The 22,288-nt window shown below is 48.9% G+C and overlaps 1 protein-coding gene and 1 long non-coding RNA gene across 3 annotated transcripts; both read right to left on the bottom strand.

The window, feature by feature from the left end:
- Positions 1-85: 85 nt before the first annotated feature.
- On the bottom strand, positions 86-10,787 carry CD40LG (CD40 ligand). Its single transcript, NM_001009298.1, is given in 5 exon segments — positions 86-463; positions 3,215-3,277; positions 4,765-4,819; positions 9,138-9,269; positions 10,628-10,787. Coding segments are annotated over 5 exon segments (783 nt in total). The 5' UTR covers positions 10,784-10,787; the 3' UTR covers position 86.
- A 5,589-nt stretch (positions 10,788-16,376) lies between these two features.
- LOC102902285 lies at positions 16,377-21,030 on the bottom strand. 2 transcript variants are annotated; one of them, XR_442514.4, is made up of 4 exons: positions 20,781-21,030; positions 19,177-19,431; positions 17,121-17,339; positions 16,377-16,897 (listed from the first exon to the last, which is right to left on the bottom strand). It is a non-coding gene; the product is annotated as an uncharacterized LOC102902285 (long non-coding RNA). The 2 variants fall into 2 exon arrangements; XR_002152374.2 differs by having other exon boundaries at positions 17,121-17,233.
- Positions 21,031-22,288: the final 1,258 nt, after the last annotated feature.

Here is a 22,288-nt window from a genome sequence, read left to right as displayed (position 1 = left end):
GGCTTAACTGCTTTGCTGTACTAGAAGACCACCAGCGTGAGCTCAGCCGCGGCCTGCAGGCCTCGCGGCCTGCGAGGTGCCAGTGTTCAGAGTTTGAGCAAGCCAAAAGACGTGAAGCCCGTCCCGTGGCTCACTTGGCTCGGATCAGTCACGTTCACGAACACCGAAGCACCTGGATGCAGTTCGAAGACTCCTCCCAAGTGAATGGATTGCTGCCCACAGGGTTTGGAGGAACTGCGGGCATTTGCAGCTCTGAGTAAGACTCTCTCGGATCCACTCGGGGAATGCAGGCAGAGGCTGGCTATGAACGGAGCTTGACTCGAAGCTTCCCGATTGGAACAGAAGGTGACTTGGGCGTAGATATAATAGAGTCCTTGTCTTTTAACGGCCAGCTGCTTCCCGTTCTCGAGGGTCACCAAGTTGCTGCTTATGGTGTAGTAGCCTTTGGGGGCCCACTGGAGAACTGCAATGGAGAGGGGAGATTCATGGTGAGATGACGCGTACGTGGTTCGCATTCTAACACAACACAGAGTCTAATGTGGGACCCTGGCTTCCTCTACGAATGAGAGTTTGGGGGGAGAGGGGCTCCTGAGGACCCTCCCGGACCTCCGTCCACGGAGCAGCTACTGACAACTCGGCAGCGGCTTCCGACGGAGCTGGGTTCCAATCCGGACGTCGTGCAAGCCCGCACAGGTCACTTAACCTCTCTGAGCTTTTTAGTTCCTCCTCTGTAACACGGGGCTGGTAGCACAGCGTCTTTCAGAAACTTGTTCTGAGGATTAAGTACAGCCACTGAACGCGGTGAGTTTCCTTCTTCCTTTAGAGCTTTGGAAGCCGATTTGCCCGTGAACTTTAAGGTGTGAGTGATTTCAAAATTCCACGTCATAAGTCACGCACGCTTAACCCGCTCAGACAAAGCCCTTGCTAACAGGAACACTGGCATCTTGCTCTCCTGGGATTTCACAAAGTCCGAGAGCTGCCCGTTCCACGTAGCTCAGCCTTAGCCCACAAGGGGAGAGACCCCATTTCTTCCTCCCTGATCGTGCTGTCGCAAGCCCGACCTGCCTCCCACAGCAAGGACTAAAATTAGGCAAGGAAGTATGAAAATAAACCTGTCATTTCACTGTGTGTTTTGATCTTCCATTGTAGCGGGGCGTCACCAACTTGAAAGTACCTGTGTTCTTGTGGCGAAACCTGAGTACCCACCAACAGGGTGCCATTTTCTCGGCTGAGATGTTGAGTGGGTTCAAAGTAGTGTGTGCGCCCGATTTCAAATCTCAGCTCCCACAGAGAGCTAGACTGCCGGCTGTGGGGGTTGGGGAGAAGTGAAAGTATCGATCATTTGCTTCCTTGAGCTCTTTTTTTTTTTTTTTCTTAAATTTCCTATTTGGTGGTCTATCGGGGCATCAGATTCAACCTGTCAAGACTCATCCTTCGGTAACAGGAAAGGCATTTTGAAATGTCTGACATTTCTTGGCCCTCCAGACCAGTCCAGAAAGGACGCTTCATTACGGGGTTTTCACTTTGGGACCGTTTGACAAAACAAGGGCGCGGGTTCTCTATCTTTTAGTCCACCAACATTATTTTCCTAAGCCCTTTTACCTCATCTTTGTCCTTGCTGTGGGATCCAGGTCAAGTTTGTGGCAGCATGAGCGGGCAGGAGTGACGGCTTTGGGACTGGGGGGGGGGGGGTGAGGGATGTTACTGTCTTGGCATCTGATCGCCTGTGGGCCTCCTGGGATGCAGATGGGGAAATACGCTAGGACCAATATCGATCATGGGGCTTTGGGCAGAATCTGAGCGCCGTGGAATATATCCAAGGGTACAGGTGGACAAAGACCAGTGGGAAGCTACTCTTCTAGGTGGTGGCTCTGTTGCTGTCGTGCGATCTGGATGCGCCAGTGTCATGCGAACAGCCACCCCGGACATGCCCATCGACTTGTGATGTTTTCCCATAAGTGTATTTTCTGAGAATGGCTACTTGGCAGAATTATTAAATGTTGTAGGAACAAGGGGTGGGGACGAAGGGCTTTACGCGGCTCTTCCGCCATCTAAAGTACAGTAAAGTAAGCTCAGGAATGACACCTTACATTTGTAGAGCACATGACAGTGTAGCCTTCTTCCACATTGGCTGATGTGATGCTGAGAGCCACCCCGTGAGTCAACGAGGCAGGAAACAGCGGTGAAGGCACGGGCCCGAGCTCATCTAGCAAGTGGTAGTCACGGTCCTGGAATCTCAGGGTTCAAAAACTTCCTATCTGGTGCTCTTCCTTCCATATCATGATCTCCGACAATCATTTATGGGTTACACCCACTGAGACGCCCAAGCTGCCTCAGATATGAGGTGGTGTCTCCTCTCCTCTCTCTCTGTCTTCTATTTCTATCTCTGTCTCTTTCTCATTGTGGGTGTGTGTGTGTGTGTGTGTGTCTCTCTCTCTCTCTCTCTCTCACACACACACACACACACACACACACACACACATACACATCCTGTGTCGAACTCCGTTCTGGAGCACTGTGCTGCATGTTTTCCCGAGGCGGTTTCACGCTCGTGTGCACATTTCCACCCATTTGTCAGATGCAACGCACTCTCTGGCACTGGCTATCCCGAGGCACGCGTTTGGTCGAAAAAGATCTCAGAGCCAGGATGATGGCAGAACACATATGGAAATAAAATCATTCAGAGTTGCAAAGATTACGGCGCGTCGTCTGTTGTTACTTCGTCGGAAAAGCTAACGATCGATCTTTGCAGAATGATTTTACCTTTAATTTCCCCGGGGTTGGCCCCAGCGAGCCTGGGGTTAATCATACAGGGATTGACAGATGGCGGGAAATACCTCCGGAGGCCCATTTACGCACAGTGAGGAGGGGTTAGCATGAGGGATGCTCCCAGTCGGGAGGTCACTCACTCCCTGCCATGTCTTCTGTGTTGTCAGAATAATGGTCCCTCCACCCAGCAATCCATCATTTGGAATCGGCCATTGAACAAGAACATAATGAGGACGTCGGGACTGCTTCCCACCTCCTTTTGTCCCTTCAAGGCCCATCTGTCCGTCGGAGCTCACTTTGAAGACAAAGGAGGGCGGACGAGAGGTGTATGGGTGGGTTGGTAGACTGGGCCCCAGGGGAAGAGAGGAACCTGCCCAGTAGGCCGTGTCGCTTCAGCATCCCCGCCCTCCCGCCCGGGTGCCCGACTCAGATGCTTTGGACTTACCAGACGCTGTGCTACTGCTGGCCTCACTTATGACATGTGCTGCAACTCGAGGATCCTGGTCGCCTGAAATTGAAACCAAGAGCCAACTGTCAGGCCAAGAGCAATGCGAAACTGCCCGCAGAGCCATTGGATCTAGTTCTCAGCCACGTAAGAGAGGCCGGGCTTAAACCGGTTACGCAAAAGGAAAGGTAAAGTGGTCTGAAGTCCCTGCCACAGGGACAGGTTGGTTTCGAGAATCTGAACGCCTGAACCGGCTCTTGGCACCGAGGCTGCTCCCCTCATGGCTCTTCGATACCCGACTCCTCTCTACCTACGTGGACTCCGGCTAAACTCCTGGTCTCCATGAAACATATTTGGAAGCTTTGCTTTTGGAAACAGCTCCCATCCGCTGGGGATCTCACTGGGCGCCCAGGCCGTGTCTGATGTGGTCAGGCAACAGGCCAAACTATTGTGCCTATCTCGAGTTGTTTCTCGTGTAGAAAGCTTGCTTTTTAATCAGAGGTGTTGATCTCCTGAGTGCAGAGACTATGAGGAAGTTTCTTCCCCCCCCCCTCCCCCCGGTAATGGGCCTGATGTCAGACACCTTGGAGGTGCCCTATAAATATTGAATCGAATTGCATGACCTAGATGAGCGGTTTCGTCAAGTTGATCCTTTCCCTGCAGACCGCTAGGCAGCATCCATGTGAACTGGTTCCTCAAATTTCATTCTGAGGACAAAAACCTTCGTGGAAATCAGATGACCCGTTGCGAGTGTCCAGAAAAGGAGGTGGGCGGGAGAGGAAAGGCCCTAGAAAGCATCATAGGAGGAACAGTGGAAGACACTGGGGGTGTTCAGCCTGGAGAAGACAAGGCTCAAGGGCCACGACTGCCGTTTCCAACATCTGGACAGCTGCCGCATAAGAAGAAGAATTCTGCTTTGCTCAGTACGGCCCCCAAGAGCAGAACTGGGTCCAGTGAGTGGGAGATTACAGGAACGACTTTCAACTCCAGAGGAGAAAAGATTTCTCTCGAGTGGTATAGCAATCTTATTATCATTATTAGAGCCACTTAAAAATGGACCCAGATGATGAATGAGACAGCAGGTGCCTAGGCATGTTGGATCAGAGGACAGATGGTCAGTGCCGTTGTGAAGGAGATGCGTATCGTGTGGGTGGTGCTACATTTGAGAACCCTTCCAGTCGAGACCCTTTCCGCCCCTGAGATGTTTGAGATGTTCTGACATCAAGAACAGGGCGAAGAGTAGAACGTCGTCACACGGTATCGTTCCTCCATCCCAGATGCTCCACTGGCCACGGTCCCCCATGGAAACCTGTTATCGCTGAGCGGTGAACGCCCCTGCTCCCAAATGATGACTTCCCCATAGACACGTATAAACAAAGCCTTCCCAAATCGCAGGCATTAGAGAAGGTGTCGATTTGGCCATCGTATTCCTGTTTTATTTCTAGGGCCAAAAGTTCCCTCATTCATCAACCGGGCTGTTCAGTGTCATCAGCCCAAAGCTTCCTTTTAGTTTTTTAAGTATTCATAAAAATGAGTAGAGAGCAACGTACCTTTTTGCATTGCAACATTTTTTTCTTTCTTCGTTTCTTTGTTTAGCATTATCTCCTAAAATAAGAATCATTGCAAAAGGTCATTTTGACAGGAAATCGGGCGTGGGGGTTTTAGAGGTATCATTCATTGGGCGTCTGTCATTGCTTTATCGCCTGTTCCTGGGGAGGATTATCACACGGACTTAGATCCTGTCATTAATCCCATCATCCTGACTGGGAGCCCATGGCTCTGACAGATGAGCTGACAGCCCAGAAAGCCCAGGGGCGAACCTGGAAGCGGAATCTGGGCCTTATTAATCTCCACTGTGGTGCTCTCTCCAGACCAGAGGCTGTGGTGCTGACCCTTCCTATGACCCCAGCCTCCCTGCCTCTGACAGGTATTGACAAATAATGCTGAATGGGGAGACGTTTCTACCCTGGGGACTAGTATATAGAATAATATTAAACACGAAGCATGGTGTGTGTCTATTGGAATAAGATTGGTCTGAAATCTCTTAGGAAATGGTAAGAGTAAGTTCGACCTTGGGAAGAAATTCCAGACGATGAAAAGACCCTCGGACATTTTTTTTTTTTTATCCCTGTCAAGGGGATGAGGAAATTCTCTGGTTGCTGGTCGCCTTGCGTGGCCTGTATTTATTTAGAGTAATCGGCAGATGGGAAACACAGATAATCTCCCAGTGATGCCAGCGTTCAAAGGCCAATGCAACACTTCTTAAGGGGTTTCTCTTCACTTAGCAACTGGGGAAAGCTGGAGGTACTCAAAGAAGTGAACAGGGACAGCCCTCAACGCAAGCAGGAAGGTAATAATGGCTACGGCTGCCATTTTAAAGATCCTGAATACAAGGCCTAGAGGGCTTAACTGGCTGGCATGAGGTCACCCCAGGGGTCTGGGGTGGAAGCCAAGAGCAGAAACCATGAGATCACATTCAGAGGCCGACTGAGCTCACACCATCACTCTGGACTCTAAATACAAGGGAGGAACAAGGTAGTATTTTCACATCTGATCATCAAAGTCCCATTACCGGACTCCATTTTCTATAGGGCCCTTCCTTTTCCGTTCTTCCCCAGAAGGAATCCGTGGCAGTACCGTTGGGGGTCTCGTTGTGGGCTCAGCTCGGTTGCCAGATGCGAGGGTGTAAGCCACAGAGCCCTGGCGGGGAATCTGAGCCTCGAAATGCTCACAGGGGCCCGCAGGGCTTTAACTTTCCACTTGAGCTAGATGGTGGCGCTGAGAAAGTGCGGTGACAGGAAAATGTTTGTGAGACAGCAAGTAAACAAATGAGTATTTAGTGTCTTTTCAAAAATGGAGTGTGATGATCGAGGGTGAGATACTTTTAGGCTACGTGAAAACGTGAAGTCAGCAAAGTTTGTCTTTTATGTGCCCAGCCTTGCCTTTCTGTGAACTTTCCCTCAGCCGCACTCCCCAGAGCCTTTTTCCCCCTTGCTTCACTCCCCACCTCGACTGAAAGACTTCTTAAAGTTGACCTTCAGAAAATCTGGGACTGGTTATTTCTCTCTTAGTGGGAGGTCCATGTGGCAGGGAGGGATGGACAGGCGGACCTTTACCTTGAAGAGGAAATGTTTTGACACCTCAAAGACGTCTCAGGCCTCAGCGGGCAGACGACCCTGGAACTGACCAGTCTAGCGGGGTGGGGTGGGTAGTATGTTTTAGTGTGAAATTACACTCTTCAACATGCTGCCTCCACTTACCCTAGCATAAACCCTGAATCCCATCCTGTGCAAGTGACAGGTAGGTGCTCCCTGCCTCAGGAGATAATGAGTTGCCTGTTACTACAGGTGTCCAGAGTTTGGTGACCTCTGGGTAGGGACTACTGGGGAGAAAACTGAAGTCCTGGGTTGATCATTGCATCTGGTGATTTCTTTCTTTCTTTTTTTTTTTTTTTAAAGTAGGTTTTATGCTCAGCGTGGAGCCCAGTGCAAAGCTTGAACTCACGACCCTGAGATCAAGACCTGAGCTGAAGTCAAGAGACAGACACCGACTGAGCCACCCAGGCACCCTTAGATCCGGTGATTTCTAGGACCCCTTCAAGTCCTATGATTTGGAGCCCCCCAAATCAAACCTTAGGTTGCCCTGGACCAGTCAGACCGTGAACCCCAGAAAGAAAGCCTGTTAACGCTCACTAAGAATATTAAAATCCAGTCTGGGGTTACTATGCGGTTGGCCTGTTGGATTTTTTTTAAGATTCCAAAATATTGTTTAGAATGAGAAATTTGGGAGAACGGATCTTGGAAAGGGGGTCGGTCTTGGAAAAGGACTCGTTGTCTAACCACTGCGCGTATCATAGGTACACAGGGCGCTGCCTTGGATCCCGCCCCTGTGGCAGGAGAGGCAAGGGGCTTCCTCTGTTACACGCAAGGAGCCCTGGGTGGCATGTTGAGAAGGTCTTCCTTTCTGCATGTGAGACTTTGGAGCTGTCACTATTTTTAGGCAAGCAGCTGGAGGGGCCAAGCCGGCTGTCCTCCTCGCTCTTATCCTGGGAGGCTGGCTTGGGAAGTTTTACACCATCTGACCTAAAATAGAGCCGTTAGCAATGGGCAGAGGAGAAAACCCAACAGCCACTCGCACTGCCTTGGAGGGAACGCAAGGCTGATCGTATAATTACCGCACGGCAGAGCAGATAATCTCAGCCCTCTCACTTACAGACGAGAAAACAGGCCCAGGGAGGTGAAGTCACTTGCCCAAGGTCACAAGGCCGAGCGCATTAAGCAGGCCGGTTGGATGACTGACTGTTGTTCTGAAAGTGGCTTTAATTTTGCAACACCTCCCAATGCCCCGTGGTTCTGGCGAGAATCCTTGAGGAACCAGAGAAACTCAAGTCATGAGAAACTCAAGTCATTTCCAAGCCTGGCAGAGAAGGAGGAGTCTCCATCTAAACCCTAGGTTGGCATAAAGAACGCCAAAGCCAGCAGCAGATTCGGGCTGCGTTCTGATTCCTGTAGGTGACACCTTCATAGGCTTCGGCGTCTTCGCTATTGGATTAAATTCCGCCTCAGGGACAGTGCAGGAGGACAGGCGTAAGCTCAGGTTGCATCGTAAGCCCTTTACTCCCGGGTTGAATTGCAGAGCATGTATATATGTATGTATGTATGTATTTATTTATGTTTATTTATTTTGAGACACAGAGGGTGAGTGCGAGCAGGGGAGGAGCAGAGAGAGAGAGAGGGAGAGAGAGAGAGAGAGAGAGAGAGAGAGAGAGAGAACCCCAAGCAGGCTCCACACTGTCAGCACAGAGCCCGATGCGGGGCTCGAACTCAGGAATCGTGAGATGGTGACCTGAGCTGAAATCAAGAGTCGGATGCTTCACCCACTGAGCCACCCGGGAGTCCCTAAACTATACATCATTTATACGTGAGAACCAACTCCTGTTGGCTTATCTAGATGCCGCCCCCCCCCCCCGATTGGCACCAAACTGCCTTCAACGTGGGGAGCTGCTTCCTATTCACGGCCCCAAAGCGAGCTGAGGGCCAAGGGTACTTAGTGTTCTGAGGAGCAGAACAGGCAAAGACTTTTTGATGCTCTGCCTCAGGAAAAGGAGCTTCTAGACTCCTTGTCCGTGATGATGGAGTCCATGTTGTAAATGACATTCTAAAACTTATTGTTTGGGGTACCCTTTAGAGGCCCCAGTGACTGCAGTGATTTCCTGCTGGGTCCTCTGTCCGTCTCAGGTGTTGCCCGGCCCTAGGGTGGACTGGCTTCACCAGCAAGTGGTGTTACGTAGGGTCTGGTGTGAGCGGCACCGAGAAAGTCCGTCCCCCTTTCCCCCCACCTCTCCCCACGAGCAAAGGAAAAGACCTCCCTTTGGTGGCGCCTGAAATTCTGTCACCGGAGAAACATTCTTTCCAGTGTGAGAGCATCAGCCTTGCGAAGTCCCTGGTACCCACCGTAGCCACCTAGCGTGGTGATGGTGGTGGCCACAGGTCCCCAGTGAGAAGGCATCGAGGTTTGGATGGAAAGACAAAAAAATACCGGAGGACAAAGTCGGTGTCCTTCGTCATGTTCACAGAGGCGGCTGCATGTGTGAGCCCATGATGTGTGCGAATGCGGCCGTGAGAGCGTGTAATGTCCCCGGGAGAGGCCTTTTTGTTCTTCTCAAGAACATTCCTATGAACACGCGCCCCTCCCATTCTCCTTTCTCTTTTAACATGGGATCTCGGCTTCATTTTTCCTTTCCTTTTTTTGGGGGGGGAGGGGGGAGAGAGAGATACCTTTACCCACGTGTATGTATGCACCTACGTATGTAGGTATATGAAACAAATGTCTACACTTTTACCTTGCCAGGTTTCCGTCTCCCGACCTAGCAAAAGCAGCAAAGCGTTTCGATGACACTTTAACGAACAACTGGGCTCCTTACCTTGAGAAAGGCTTCAAACCGGCTTTTAATTTCCTCACAGTTCAGTAAGGATAAGGCCCCCTCTCCTTTGTTGCATTTCTGTAATGTTTTCATGAACACAAAATCTTCATAAAGATTCCTTTCATCTTCTATCTGTGAAGGGACAGGGACATGAGAAACATAATTCTGGAACATGCAGCTAATGACGTCTGTCAGTGTAATCACCAAAGGCAGCAATTAAAACACCATATTATCTGAAAGTCCAGGTAGAAATCACAGCCATTCTAATAAACTTCCATCACGAAGTGTGCATTTTGTCCACGTATGATAAGCAGCAATATTCTAGAATGATCTATCCCTCATTGGTCCAGTAATGCTCGGTCACTGTGAGCCCAGTCTATAAAACAGTTTTCTGCTGAGCTTCTTTGCCTACTTCATTTTAGTTTGTGCATTTGACTGAAAGAGCCCACCAGGCCAAACACAAACAAACAGACCCAGAACCCCCCTCTTTTCGCAGCTGTGAAAGCTAAAACTTGACTAACCCAGTGGATGGCCTCGACCATCCCTGCCCCTCCTTATCCTTAGTTCTAGGCTGGCCTCCCAACAGAGGGCATTCAAACATCCCTGGGAACATGCAGCCTCCGGAGGCCGAACGCCCACCATTCCTACACCCGGACTTTTCGGACCAGCCAGATAATTGATCAAGTTTCTCCTCTTCATATATGATCGATGTTTTGTTGGCCCGGCCGGCAATGCCCCGCGGGGGAAGTGGAAAGACACACGGAGACAGGATAAATCCTAACGGTTATTTTTCCCTCGGGATGCAAAACCGCCTGCTAAGTTGCTCCTGGAAGTCCAGCCGCTTAAGAAGGTAAAACCCCTCAGAGGGAGACTGAGGGGCTTGCAGCTACCATCAGTGTTTGAGGAATTACAGAGAGAACGCCACGTTTGCCGTAAGTGTGCAAATTCTGGGACTTAGCCGTGTCTGCGCTGCTCTGAAGCACTAGGACGTTTCAGATCAAATTCACACTCTCCTCTAGTCGGCAATTAAAAAACAAAAGCTGTCTCTAGCAGAAGAAAAGTGTAGTTTTTAAGCAAAACTTGAGCGAATAACCACAGGTAGTGTCCGCATAGGACAAAGCCTGTTCGAAGCTTGCTACAAAGGCCAAATTCACTTAACCTGCGGGGTGGACACTACTCTCATCCCCATTTCTCGAATGTGGAAACTGAGGCTTAGAAATAAAAAAATGACTTGCCCGGGATCACGGGGCCAATAGGGAGCCGAGTCGCGGTTTGAACCCAAGCAGTCTGACTCCAGAGCCCAGGCTCTCGCCCAGAGGCCAGAAGAGGACACCTTGTCCTCCAGGACGAGGTGCCGGACGTGATGCCACAAGACCGTGTCTCTAGTTGGGTTCCTACCATTGCCCATCGGGGCAGAACGGACCCCAACCGTCCCGCCCGGCGGTAAGGACCCCCACACGTAATTAATAAGGGCTTGTGGTTCGTCTTACCTTGTCCAGTCTTCTGTGAAGATACACAGCAAAGAGTGCTGACCCAATCATCTGGGTGATGAGAAACACAGTAAGTAAATACATAAAAATTTTCATACTGACGGGTGGTCCAGGGGCCACGGAGCGGGGAGCAGTTTGGCTATATGTTTCGATCATGCTGTGTTAGAGTTGGAACGAGATCTTCAGCCCGAGGAGGTGGCAGTAGCAGCATGAGAACACTGTCAAAGTGGCCACCTTACTCAGGATTAGTTAAGAGCGCACAATCGTTGCAGCCCACACTTCCTGGAAATTGTGTTTCGCAGTCTTCTCTCCCAGCAAAAAAAAAAAAAAAAAAGTTACGTAAAGGTTTTTCTTTTCTTTTCTTTTTTTTTTTTTTAATTCTACCCATATCATTCCCTTCCAGGCTTTCCCTTTTGTTAGTAAAGAAGAAACAAGTTTCTTCTTCCATACATTCATTCTTGCCTTGAAATGTCATAGGCTTCTTAACAGACAATGGCAGTGTTTTTCCTATCGCTAACTTTCTGGGTTCACCAGTTTCAAGGAAAGTGACAAATTCATCCACCAGCAACCGACTTATTTCAATTTCAATCTTACTAATACCACCCAGGAACCTGGCGTATGGGGAAAGAAACAAACGTCAACAACAGTTTGGATTGATTTTGTGGCTGCTGGGCCACTGGCGAATTGCTCCTCGAGACTCCTTTCATCTTTAAAACCCAACGAAATCCCAGAAGCTTGTCAAGTCGGGTCTGCATGGCATAAAGCACAAAGGAGGGCTGACAATTGTTAAATAGAATTTAGCTGGAAAGGTAATTCGAGAAAAATAAATTTCTCCAAGGCCAAGAGGAGTAGGGTCTTGAAAGAAATCAGTCCCAAACTCTGGGATCGAGGTTAAAGTGGGAATCTTGGCTTGACTTAGCCAGATTGCTTGTCTACGCTGTTCTAATCTGTCAGATAATGGCTCGGAATAGAGACAATAGGCTCCAGTTAAGAGACCTGAATTCTAGTCCTTGCTCCACCAACAAATCGCTGTGGACCTCAGACAAATCACTTGACCTCTCCAGGTCTCAGTTTCCCCATCTCCAAAGAGCTGCCTTGCCTAGCCTACAGGCTGTTGTGAAGATCAAATAAAAACGTGCACGGGGCGCCCGGGTGGCTCCGTCGGTTAAGCGTCCGACTTCGGCTCAGGTCATGATCTCACAGCTCGTGGGTTCGAGCCCCGCGTCGGGCTCTGCGCGGACAGCTCGGAGCCTGGAGCCTGTTTCGGATTCTGTGTCTCCCTCTCTCTCTGCCCCTCCCCCGTTCATGCTCTGTCTCGCTCTGTCTCAAAAATAAATCAACGTTAAAAAAAAAAAACTTCAAAAAAGGTGCACAAAAGATCTTTGAGACGTGTTAAGCAATAGACAAACAAGTCGCCCTGAATTTGGGGGAATTGGTTTAGCCGAAGAGAGTGAGTTTTCGAAATAATTGTTACCTCCTTACACGCTAGTAAAAACCAAGAGAACAACAACGTCAAAAACACCCAAAGTTTTGACAACACATTGAATCATCGAGGGGTGTAGGGTTATGCGTTTCTCAATGGTTTTTGCGTCGTCTTATCAGATTGCCTTCAAAATAAAAGCGGCTGTGGAAATCCCTACCCCACATCCCAACCTGGTCAAGAAACCATGATGAGATCACTTTGGTGATTCCTATAAAATTGTTTTGAGAGACAAATAGGAAATGTCACAAAGTGCTCCGGCAGGCACACTCTCCGTATAGTTAGCACCTGCTCTCTTCCCCTCCCACGCGTCAGCATCCTGTCCCGGGCCCAGATCTGTGCAACTCCTCACTGCATCTGCCAAGTAGGTGGCTTCGATGCACATGATAAACTTCCATCCGTCAGGTCAGAGGCTTCAGTCCTTCGACAAGTAACCTCCGTTCCACTGAAGGAAAACGATCACGGGCGCCCAGACAGGGGCTCGGGGACTTCTCCAAAGCCAGTTTCGTATGGTTACCAGATCACAGAATGCCAGAACGGCGAGGGCCCTGCCAAGATCAGCTCGGCCAACCGCCCAGGGACAGGACGCCGAAGGGACCCCAGAGATGGGGGCAACGGCAGGCTTCATTTCACGTGACCGCCTTTAAGAAAAAGTTGTCCGATCTCCCTGCTTCCCGCTTTCTCAACTTCAGCCCCCTGCAGTCTGACTTCCACCCCCACCATTCCCCGGGAACTACCCACACCACTATTAGCCCAACCGTTTGGGCCGAATCCTTTCTTAGAGTGCATTTTGCGTGACCTTTTCTATTAGTCTGTTGACCTACGATTCTGTTGTCACCCTTCTAGCGTTGCCCACTTGCCTCTCAGAATACTTCTTTGTGTGATCCCCTTTTTTATTTTGTTCCCCTTAAAACTTTGGTATTCCCGGGGCGCCTGGGTGGCTCAGTCGGTTAGGCATCCGGCTTCGGCTCAGGTCATGATCTCGCAGTCTGTGAGTTCGAGCCCCGCGTCGGGCTCTGGGCTGACAGCTCAGAGCCTGGAGCCTGCTTCCGATTCTGTGTCTCCCTCTCTCTGACCCTCCCCCGTTCATGCTCTGTGTCTCTCTGTCTCAGAAGTAAATAAACATTAAAAAAAATTTAAAAAACAAAAAAACGTTGGTATTCCCTATCCTTACCCTCCTCTCCTCCCTGCGCCTCCCCTCCGCACCTCTCCACACGTTTTCCTTGGGCGATTCCCGTCCACCCTCAGGGTTTTCACTATGACCCTCACTGTGATAAATCCCAAGTCTATAACCATGGCCTTGAATCTCAGATTTGTAAGTATAGCCACCGCTCAGCGTCTCCACTTGGGCATCCCAAAGCCGCCTCACATTTGCACACCCCTACCCTTGACTCCACTTCCTGCCCAGCCCCGTTCTCCCTCAAGGTTCTTCCTATCTTGGGGAAGAGTGCTGCTACACCCGCCTAACTGCCTGGGTCAGAGACCTGGATGCCAGCCACGACTCTTCCCTACCTCTTGCCCAGATTCCTCCCCAATCCCAGTGGCTTCTTCTTCCCCAAAGCTTCTCGATAGCCATTACGCTTTTCCTGTCAACATCTGAGTCTAGTCCCACATCCCCTCTCTCCTAGATTACTGACTTGCATTCTCCTAATGTATCTCCTTGCTTCCCTTCCTGCCCTGCCCCACCCCCCCTTCATACTGCCAGCAGAACGTTAATTCTGAATCTTGTAACTGACCATCTCATCTAATCTGACCTGACTCCCTCAGACTCTGCCCCAGACCCAGGGAAACAGGTGGGCAGTGCCCTGGCATGTTCAACATGGACGGGATTAGCTCCAGAATAGCTTGCTTGCCCTTCACTCCTGGAAGCCTCCTCTTTCTTTCGTCCTTCTTCTGCCTGGTCCTCTACAACAATTGGCTGCCTTGCCGACTTCCAAACTTGAGCTCTAGTTTCTGATTTCTGATTCTGTACCAGTTTGTCCTTTGTGTCAGGACACCCCACACCCGTCTCTCCTCCCAAAAAGAGTGGCCTTGCCCTGGTGTTGGCCCCCTTTAAAAATCTTCGGCTGCCTAGGGACGCCTGGGTGGCTCAGTCAGTTAAGCGTCCGACTCTCGATTTCAGCTCAGGTCATGATCTCCCGGTCCATGGGTTCAAGCCCCGCGTCAGGCTCCGCGTTGACAGCGCGGAGACTGCTTGGGATTCTCTCTCTCCCTCCCTCTCTCTCAGAATAAGTACACATTAAAACAATTCTCCAGCCGCCTAACGCATCCAGAAGTGATTCTTAAACTTAGTTTCCAAGAGATCCGTAGATCTCTGGAGCGCGCAAAAGTGCCTACAACCAAGGTCAAATAATAGCCATCTTTTTCTGAATTCACAGAGAGCATTAAGTTAATAGGTTGGCTCACTTTTCGGTTTTTCTTATGCCAACTTTTCTTAAATCTCTGTCCCCTTGTTTCACTGCCGCTCTCCTGCTAACTAGTGACTGCATTGCCGCGAATAAGTACCAAGGGAAAAATTCAGAAAACAATGGATCATACCTCAACAGTTTGTCTTGGGTGTGCGTATGCTTGTGGTTGTGATTTTATATTGATAACCTAGAACACCGTCATAGTTTCTGCTAGGAAAATTATTTCCGGTACATATGAAAGAGTTAAATGCATCAGCATTTTGTTTGTTCTACAAAGGGCCTCACACGGACTCTTTGCCCTGAACATGTCTGGCAAACCCTAGCCTAGGGCACGGCATCTCAATTCTTAGCCCAACACACGACCTGTCCCCTGCCATGTCAAGCCAGGTTTATCCCCCTAAACGTGCTGTTCCTGCTCAAGCTGTTCCCTGCGCTCATGCTGACTCCTTCTGCCCTTATCCATTAAGGTAGAGGAAGAGACACCCCTTCTGAAATATCCCCTCCCAGCAGACAATGTGGAAAGTTTACTCCATCTTAATCTATCTTCTGTGCTTAATCTATCATTGCATGTGCCATGTTGCCTCATAACTGACTCATTTGACTTCCCTACCATTGGCTCCTAGAGCAAAGAGACCGTTAAAAACTCAAAGCTCAGAACCCTTGCTTCCTGACCCATGGCAAGGAATTAGTGAATCTCTGCCAATCTACTAACTTTTTTTTTAAGGGCATAGAAAGGGGAGTTGTTTGGGGTGCCTGGGTGGCGCAGTCGGTTAAGCGTCCGACTTCGGCCAGGTCATGATCTCGCGGTCCGTGAGTTCGAGCCCCACGTCAGGCTCTGGGCTGATGGCTCGGAGCCTGGAGCCTGTTTCCGATTCTGTGTCTCCCTCTCTCTCTGCCCCTCCCCTGTTCACGCTCTGTCTCTCTCTGTCCCCAAAAATAAATAAACGTTGAAAAAAAAATTAAAAAAAAAAAAAGAAGAAAGGGGAGTTGTTCAACCTTCTATCGAATCTGATAGAATAGCACTGGCGAGCTTCTCTGGCGAGAAGTCACAATATATTTAAGTTTTCTTCTATTCCTTTAGTTATCTTTCTTTCTTCTGGGGTCAGTTCCACTCGTTTATTTTGGTTCTTCTCTTTCATGTTGGTAGTTCTCCTCAAATGCCTGATGACCCTTAGTTGTCTGGTCATATTTATGAATGAAAAACTATGTTCATTTTTATGGGCAGACGGCATGGGTTTCCTCTGCAAATTGCATTGATCTGTTTCCCCCCACAAACCCTTCTCCGGAATGGGAGGGCTGGCTGCGGGTTCTGTTTCAGTGGGTGGAGCCTGTCAACAGGCAGGCTTCCCTTTAGGTTATGTGGGTGGAGAGGCAGGAAGGCCAGGGACCCCCACAACCGATGAAACCAGGAGGGCTTTTCTCTGGGGTGAAGCCCTGTAGAGGGTTTCACTCTTGACTGATGCTGGGTTTTCTTTTGTTTTCTTTTTCCTGTCTTTCGTGGAGGTCTTAGCACCCTCCCCAGAGCCCTCCTGGGGCAACTTTAGCCTGAGGGCAAAGGCCAAATGCTGCTGCTAAGGGTTCATGGGGGAAGGGAGAGAAGGGGGAAAGAGCCCACCTGTCCCAGCTGTTTCGGCCGCAGCTCTTTAATGAGTTACCATGATGGTTACCTCTCAGCCTACCCCTGCTCTTCGCATTTACTGTCTCTGAGCTTGATGTTTCCTTGGGAAAACCCACTCTCGCCTCCGAGTTCTTGCATTGCAGTGCAATGCTCTCATCTGTCTGCTAGTCCACAGCCATTGCCTTTCTTACTTGTTCGGATTTCTCAAAATTTATTTCACTTTTTCTTGTTCCCCATGGTTGCTGTGATTTCGTTCTTTTTACATTTATTTTTGGCCACATAATACATTCACATGGTTACAAAGGTAAATGGCGTAAGAGAACGAATGTGCAACGCAAAGTCTCCCGTCCACTGCTTTCTCCCAGTCCTCCATTGTCACCCGGTGTCGTCAGTCTCTTAGATCTCTTGCAGAGATGCCTTTACGTGCATTCAAGCAAGTACATAGATATTCTCCTCCACCCTTACTTTACACACAGTAGTATACAATACATTGTTCTACGTCTTTGTTTTTTCATTTAACAATATATTTTGGAGATCATTCCATGTCAGCAAATGCTTCTTTATTCTTTCTTTTTTTTTTTTTACAACTGCATAGTATTCCACTGTATGATGATATACCATAACTTATTTAACTAGTTCCCTATTGACGAACATTTAGGTTGTTTCCAGTCATATGATATTAGACAATGCTGCAACAACAACAACAACAAAAAACCCGTACGGATTCATTTTTTAAAGTTTCCTTTCAGACATTTCTGCGGGATCTGGAAGGCAAAAAGAAATCACACTTTTTAAAACATTAAACAATCAACATGTTGACCTAAACACATCACACTAAAAGGAAGATAATTTAAAAGTCATTGTTTATTTTCTATTAGCCAATGGAAAATGAAAATTTCCATTATCAACGCATAGCAAATTATTTGCGGTATACATCTTCTTCAAAGCCAGACATTGCATTTTCAAGCTTCCAATGCAAAGCCCTACCTGGCCTTGAGAATCTTTGTCGCCCCATGTGTGATTCTCCATGTAGATCTGCAGCAAAAAGCCAGAGATGATGTGTTCTCTGGTGCCTCCATCCACAATGCTGCCGTTGTTGGCTAGATTGGTAAGAAGCAATTACAGGAGACATTTCTTTCTATCAGTTCATTTGCTCAAATCAACATTCACTGAGTGTCTGCTGTGGGCCAGGTGCTGAACTGGATGCTGGGGAGACGAGGATAGAGACGATAGTGCCAGGGCGCCTGGGTGGCTCAGTCAGTTGAGCGTCTGACTCTTGATTTCAGCTCAGATCGTGATCCCAGCATCGTGGGATTGAGCCCTGCATCGGGCTCTGCCCGGAGCATGGAGCCTGCTTAAGATTCTCTCTGTCTCCCTCTGCTCCTCTCCCTGCCTCGTGCTCTCTCTCTCTCTAAAATAAAATAAAATAAAATAAAATAAAATAATGGTGCTCCCTACCTTGCCAGGAGGTCCCAGTTCAGAGAAGCCAACCAGTACAGGAGCAGACAAACATAAAACAAAGTGAGAAGTGCCACAGTAGAGGGGAATACAGACTGCTGTGGGAACATTAAGGAGGAGTACCTAGCCAGCCAGGGGGCTGGAATAGAAAGAATCTCAGAGAAGCTTCCCTAGGAGGAGAGATCCCTGCCATCACTTTGTATCCTGGCTTCTAGCACTCCACTGACAAATCCCAGCGTTCAACATCCATCTACTGTCCTTGGCTTTTCTGATCCAGAACCTCCTATCCTTGTTCATTGTGCAGCCATCTCCTAGTTGACTATATTGACTCTGACACTCCAAAGGCTCAGGAGGAGTAAGGTAGGAGGGGGTTCGGGATAATCAGCATTGACAAATGATGTTGGGGACAGGGATACTTGGAAGGTTGGCCTGGTTGCAGGTATTAGTTTTGCCAGCGTGACCGGAATCCTCAATCTCTCTTCTTACCAGCTGCCTATCTCCATCCCAGATTCCCAAAGTGAATTTTGTTGGCAAATCCTTGCTCCTTGTTTCTGACTTGGGAGGCACTTTACCTCCGTGCCCCATTTGTGTAAGAAAAATAAAGCTATATTTATCTATATGCCTAGATGGAAAAGGAACACAGGTAACACCGATTGCCACTGGGGAGTAGAACTGGAGGCTGGCATGATGTTTACAATGAACGTATTTTGCTTTTGTAATAACTTAGTTTTTAAAAAAAAATTTTTTTTATTTTTTTATTAAAAAATTTTTTTTTACATTTATTTGTTTTTGAGAGACGGAGATAGAGCACAGTTGTGGAAGGGGCAGACAGAGAGGGAGACACAGAATCCAAAGCAGGCTCCAGGCTCCGAGCCATCAGCACAGAGCCCGACGCGGGGCTCGAACCCACAAGCCGGGAGATCATGACCTGAGCCGAAGTCGGACGCCTGACCGACTGAGCCACCCAGGTGCCCCTGTAATAATTTACTTTTCCATAAACTTTTTACTTAAATAAACCTTTACAGACAGAAAAGCACACAGCTCATAAGCTTAATGAATTTTCATGAAGTGAACACGCCCGTCGGAATCATCACCCAGATGTAGACCTTTACCTCTGAAACCCCCCTTCTCAGTCACCTCTACTTCTCACAAAGGTAACCGCTGTGCTGCCTTCTGTCACCAAAGATAGCTCTGGCCGGGAGTTCTAGTTGCTTCTTATCCTTGCTAGCACTTGCTACCATCTGTATTATTTAATAGGTCTGTAATATTATCTCATTAGAATTTTGATTTGTGTTTCCCTGATGGCTAATGCCGTTGAACATCTTTGTGTGTGCTCATTTGCCACCCATATGTCCTCTTTGTTGCTAGCATCTTTCAAAAACATAGAACGTGATCGTTTAAAACAACAAAAATATAGAACGTGGTCATTTAAAACAATTGCTTGAAAATACCAATGCCACTAACCTGACTAGGGGTCTTTAAGTGTAACAATCCTTCTGAGGGGCGGATATGGGGGGTGGGAATAGCCAGAATTCAGTAGCAGACATTCCAGACTACCCTGCTGTGGGATCTTGGGTAAACTAACCTTTTGGTTCCTTAGGTCGCTTTGTCTATAAAGCAGCGGTAACAATAGTTCCTGCTTCAGAGGGTGGTCCTGGGAATTAGATGAGAAAACTATATAAGGCAATCTGCTCCATGCCTGACACGGTAAATGTTCGTCCATGTTCTCTCTACCTATCTGGCCAAGCCTGGAAAGCCAAGGGAGAGAAGTTCGTCCTTGAGGCAGTCAGCAGCTTAGTATCTGATGGAGAATGGGTGAGTGATCCCTCTTTTTCTGGCTCTAAGGAAAAAAAAAACCCTTCAGAGTTGTGTTCTGGATGCAGGATTCTGTCCCCTCACTCCCTGCTGTGCTCCCCACCCCAACCAGCGCAAGGAAGATTCTAGAAGAAATTTCTAGTCACAACGGGGCTGTTGGAAGCTGCCGCGTCCCTCGTGTGAGTTTAACACCTCCTGCTGTGCGTCCAACAGAAAGACACAAGTCCCATGGACTCTTTCTGTATAATGCACAAAGGTCTTCCCATTGATGTCTCCTATGGCAGGACTGCCTGAGGTGCCTTGTGGCTGACACCAAGTGGTCAACATCCATGTAGCAAATATTGGCTCAGCACTTAGCAAGCGCTGGGCTCTCTGATAGGTCTGGGGAACTAAAACGAAGAAGAAAGAGCTACTAGTTAAGGAGATAGGAAAGCAAGGAGCCAACCACAGTGCACTGGGGAAGCATCAGAACAAGGCAAGTAGATGGGGTTGTGGGAGCACGCAGGAGGAGTGGGGGTGAAGTGTGAGAGGGCCAGGGAAGGTTCCTGGAGGAGGTAATGTTAGAACCCTGAGGGGATTTTCTGGGTGCCCTCCAGGTACAGGAAATAACACACGCAAAGACCCGGAGACCGAGCATCTTTCTTCTCGTGAGGCTGCATGCTTGGGACCAAAGCCTTGCTCCGGGCTCTGCATAGCACCCCAGCTTCTTCCAATGGGCCCTTAAGGTGGAGCACAGGCTATTAGGGCTTTATAGGTAGACAAAATCCCCTCTGCTCCAGAGTGAAGATCAGGGATCAAGTACACCCCAGGTGGGTATATTATTGGCACCCGTTTTCCTTTAGAAATCAGCCTGATATGAACATATAAGGCTTGTCTGTGTGGTTGAAGCCCGCTTTTAACCTCCTTCTTTCTGGTCTCAGCTTGCCTTCTGTACCTCCCTTAGAGCTCCAGAGCCCTGGTAGGCTGGCCCCACGCTCCTATGCACCGAGACCCCCCACCACACAGCCTTTCCTTGGGCCCTTCTGAATTTACCCCTACCCAATCCTTCTTCTTGACTTCACAGGTTCAGGGTTCTCTCCTGTCTTTCTCATTCTGTCTCTCCCCAACTTCTAACTACTGCTCTCCAGGCTGCCCTCGTTAGTCCCGACCCTGGGCGCCAGCAGTCCCTCTGCCCCGTCCTGTGGTTCACTCCTGGGGCTCTTTCGGAAACAGCCCTCCTGCTCCCCACTCATTTCTTAATATCCTCACAGGAGACTGTCTTCTTGGTGGGGACCTCACTCAGAGAACCTCTGGTGCTCCCACAGGGTCTCCTGGGGCCGGCCCCATGCTTTCATAAATGGGGAAATTGAGGCTCGGAGAGAGGGGACGACTTACCAAAGTCATGCAGCAAGTTAGTGGCAGAGCAGAGACCAGCCCAGGCCTCCAGACTTCCAGCCAATGCTCTTCCCCGGGGAATCAGGCCGCCCCTTCCCAAGGCTCAGGTCTTCTAGCCGACATTTGCTCCCACCCACTGACTGCACGGTACACCATCTCTGTAAGCACTTCCTTCCTGAGTCAGTTCATTAAGACTGCAGCTGGCCCGTCCAGGCTTCTGACTCAGCAGCCTCGCAAAGAACATCCAACCGCGTCTGCATGCAATTAAGGAAATGCCAGGGGCAGGAAGCATTTCTTTTTCCTGGCAGAGTGGAGGGTACAGAAGGAGATGAAGAGATTCAATTAAATGGCAAGATGTCAGGGACCACGGTAGGGGTGGGGTGAGGAGGAGAAGGGCTGTATCAGAGGATTTGGGATTAGTAGTTAAATACATTTTGGTACCAAAGTAGAGTTACTGGTGTAGAGGGACCCCTGTGATACACTGTTAGTACAAATGTCATGGCAAAAATAGAATGTTTCCATAGTTCCACTTAAGGCTGCAAAGTAAAAGGAAGATGAGAGTGTCCCCAAAGTGCCTATGAGTACTAATTAGAAATGAGCTGTATGTTCCTCTCCATTCTCTGCACCCATGTTAATTTTTATCTACAGGTTGGTAGCTGGAAACAATTACCACAACCTTTGAGATCTGCTGGGGCTCAGGCATTCACCTGCCAATAAATGGAGTTGAGAACTTTTCTCCTTCACAGTGTCCCACAGTGAATGGTGCCATCTTGCTAAGTGTAGACTTAGAACAGCTTCCACCAGAGCACATCTATATCTCATCCAACATCTAATCCTCAAGGATTTTTTTTTAAAGTAATCTCTATGCCCAACGTGGGGCTTGAACTCACAACCTTGATATCAAGAGTTGCACGCTCCACCGGCTGAGCCAACCAGGTGCCCCTCCAACCAAGGATTTTGACGTCAAGATGCCTTCTGACCCAGAGGGGCAGGAAGCCCTGACACCCCCTATTGTGACAAGGTCATGGAGGCCTGGATACCTCTCTCCCAAATTGGGAGAACCAATCATATCTGAAGCATGTTCCAGTAAATAATGGGGGGTGACACTTGTACACGGTCGAATAGCATCCACCCAAAATTCTTGTCCACGGGAACCTGTGAATGTGACTTTATCTGGAAATAGAATCTTTGCAGATATTAGTTAAATCCAGATGAGGCTATGCTGAATTAGGGTGGGCTCCAATCCAATGACTGGTGTCCTTATAAGAAGAGGACAGTTTGGCCACAGACATACACTGATGCTGCCAGAAGCCAAGTGACATTAAGGATTGTTGGCAACCGCCAGAGGCTGGGAGAGGCAAGGAAAGATGGATTCTTCCTTAGAGCCTTCAGAGGGACTGTGGCCCTGCTGACACCTTGATCTTGAACTTCTGGCCTCCAGAACTGTGTGGGAATAACCTTCTGTTGTTTCGAGCTACCTGGCTTGTGGTAGCATATGTGTGGAGTGT

Source organism: Felis catus, chromosome X (genome assembly GCF_018350175.1).
Source record: "Felis catus isolate Fca126 chromosome X, F.catus_Fca126_mat1.0, whole genome shotgun sequence".
Taxonomy (NCBI): Eukaryota; Metazoa; Chordata; class Mammalia; order Carnivora; family Felidae; genus Felis; species Felis catus.
The sequence above is the reverse complement of the archived record's forward strand: the minus strand, read 5'-3'. Positions and strand labels throughout refer to the sequence as shown.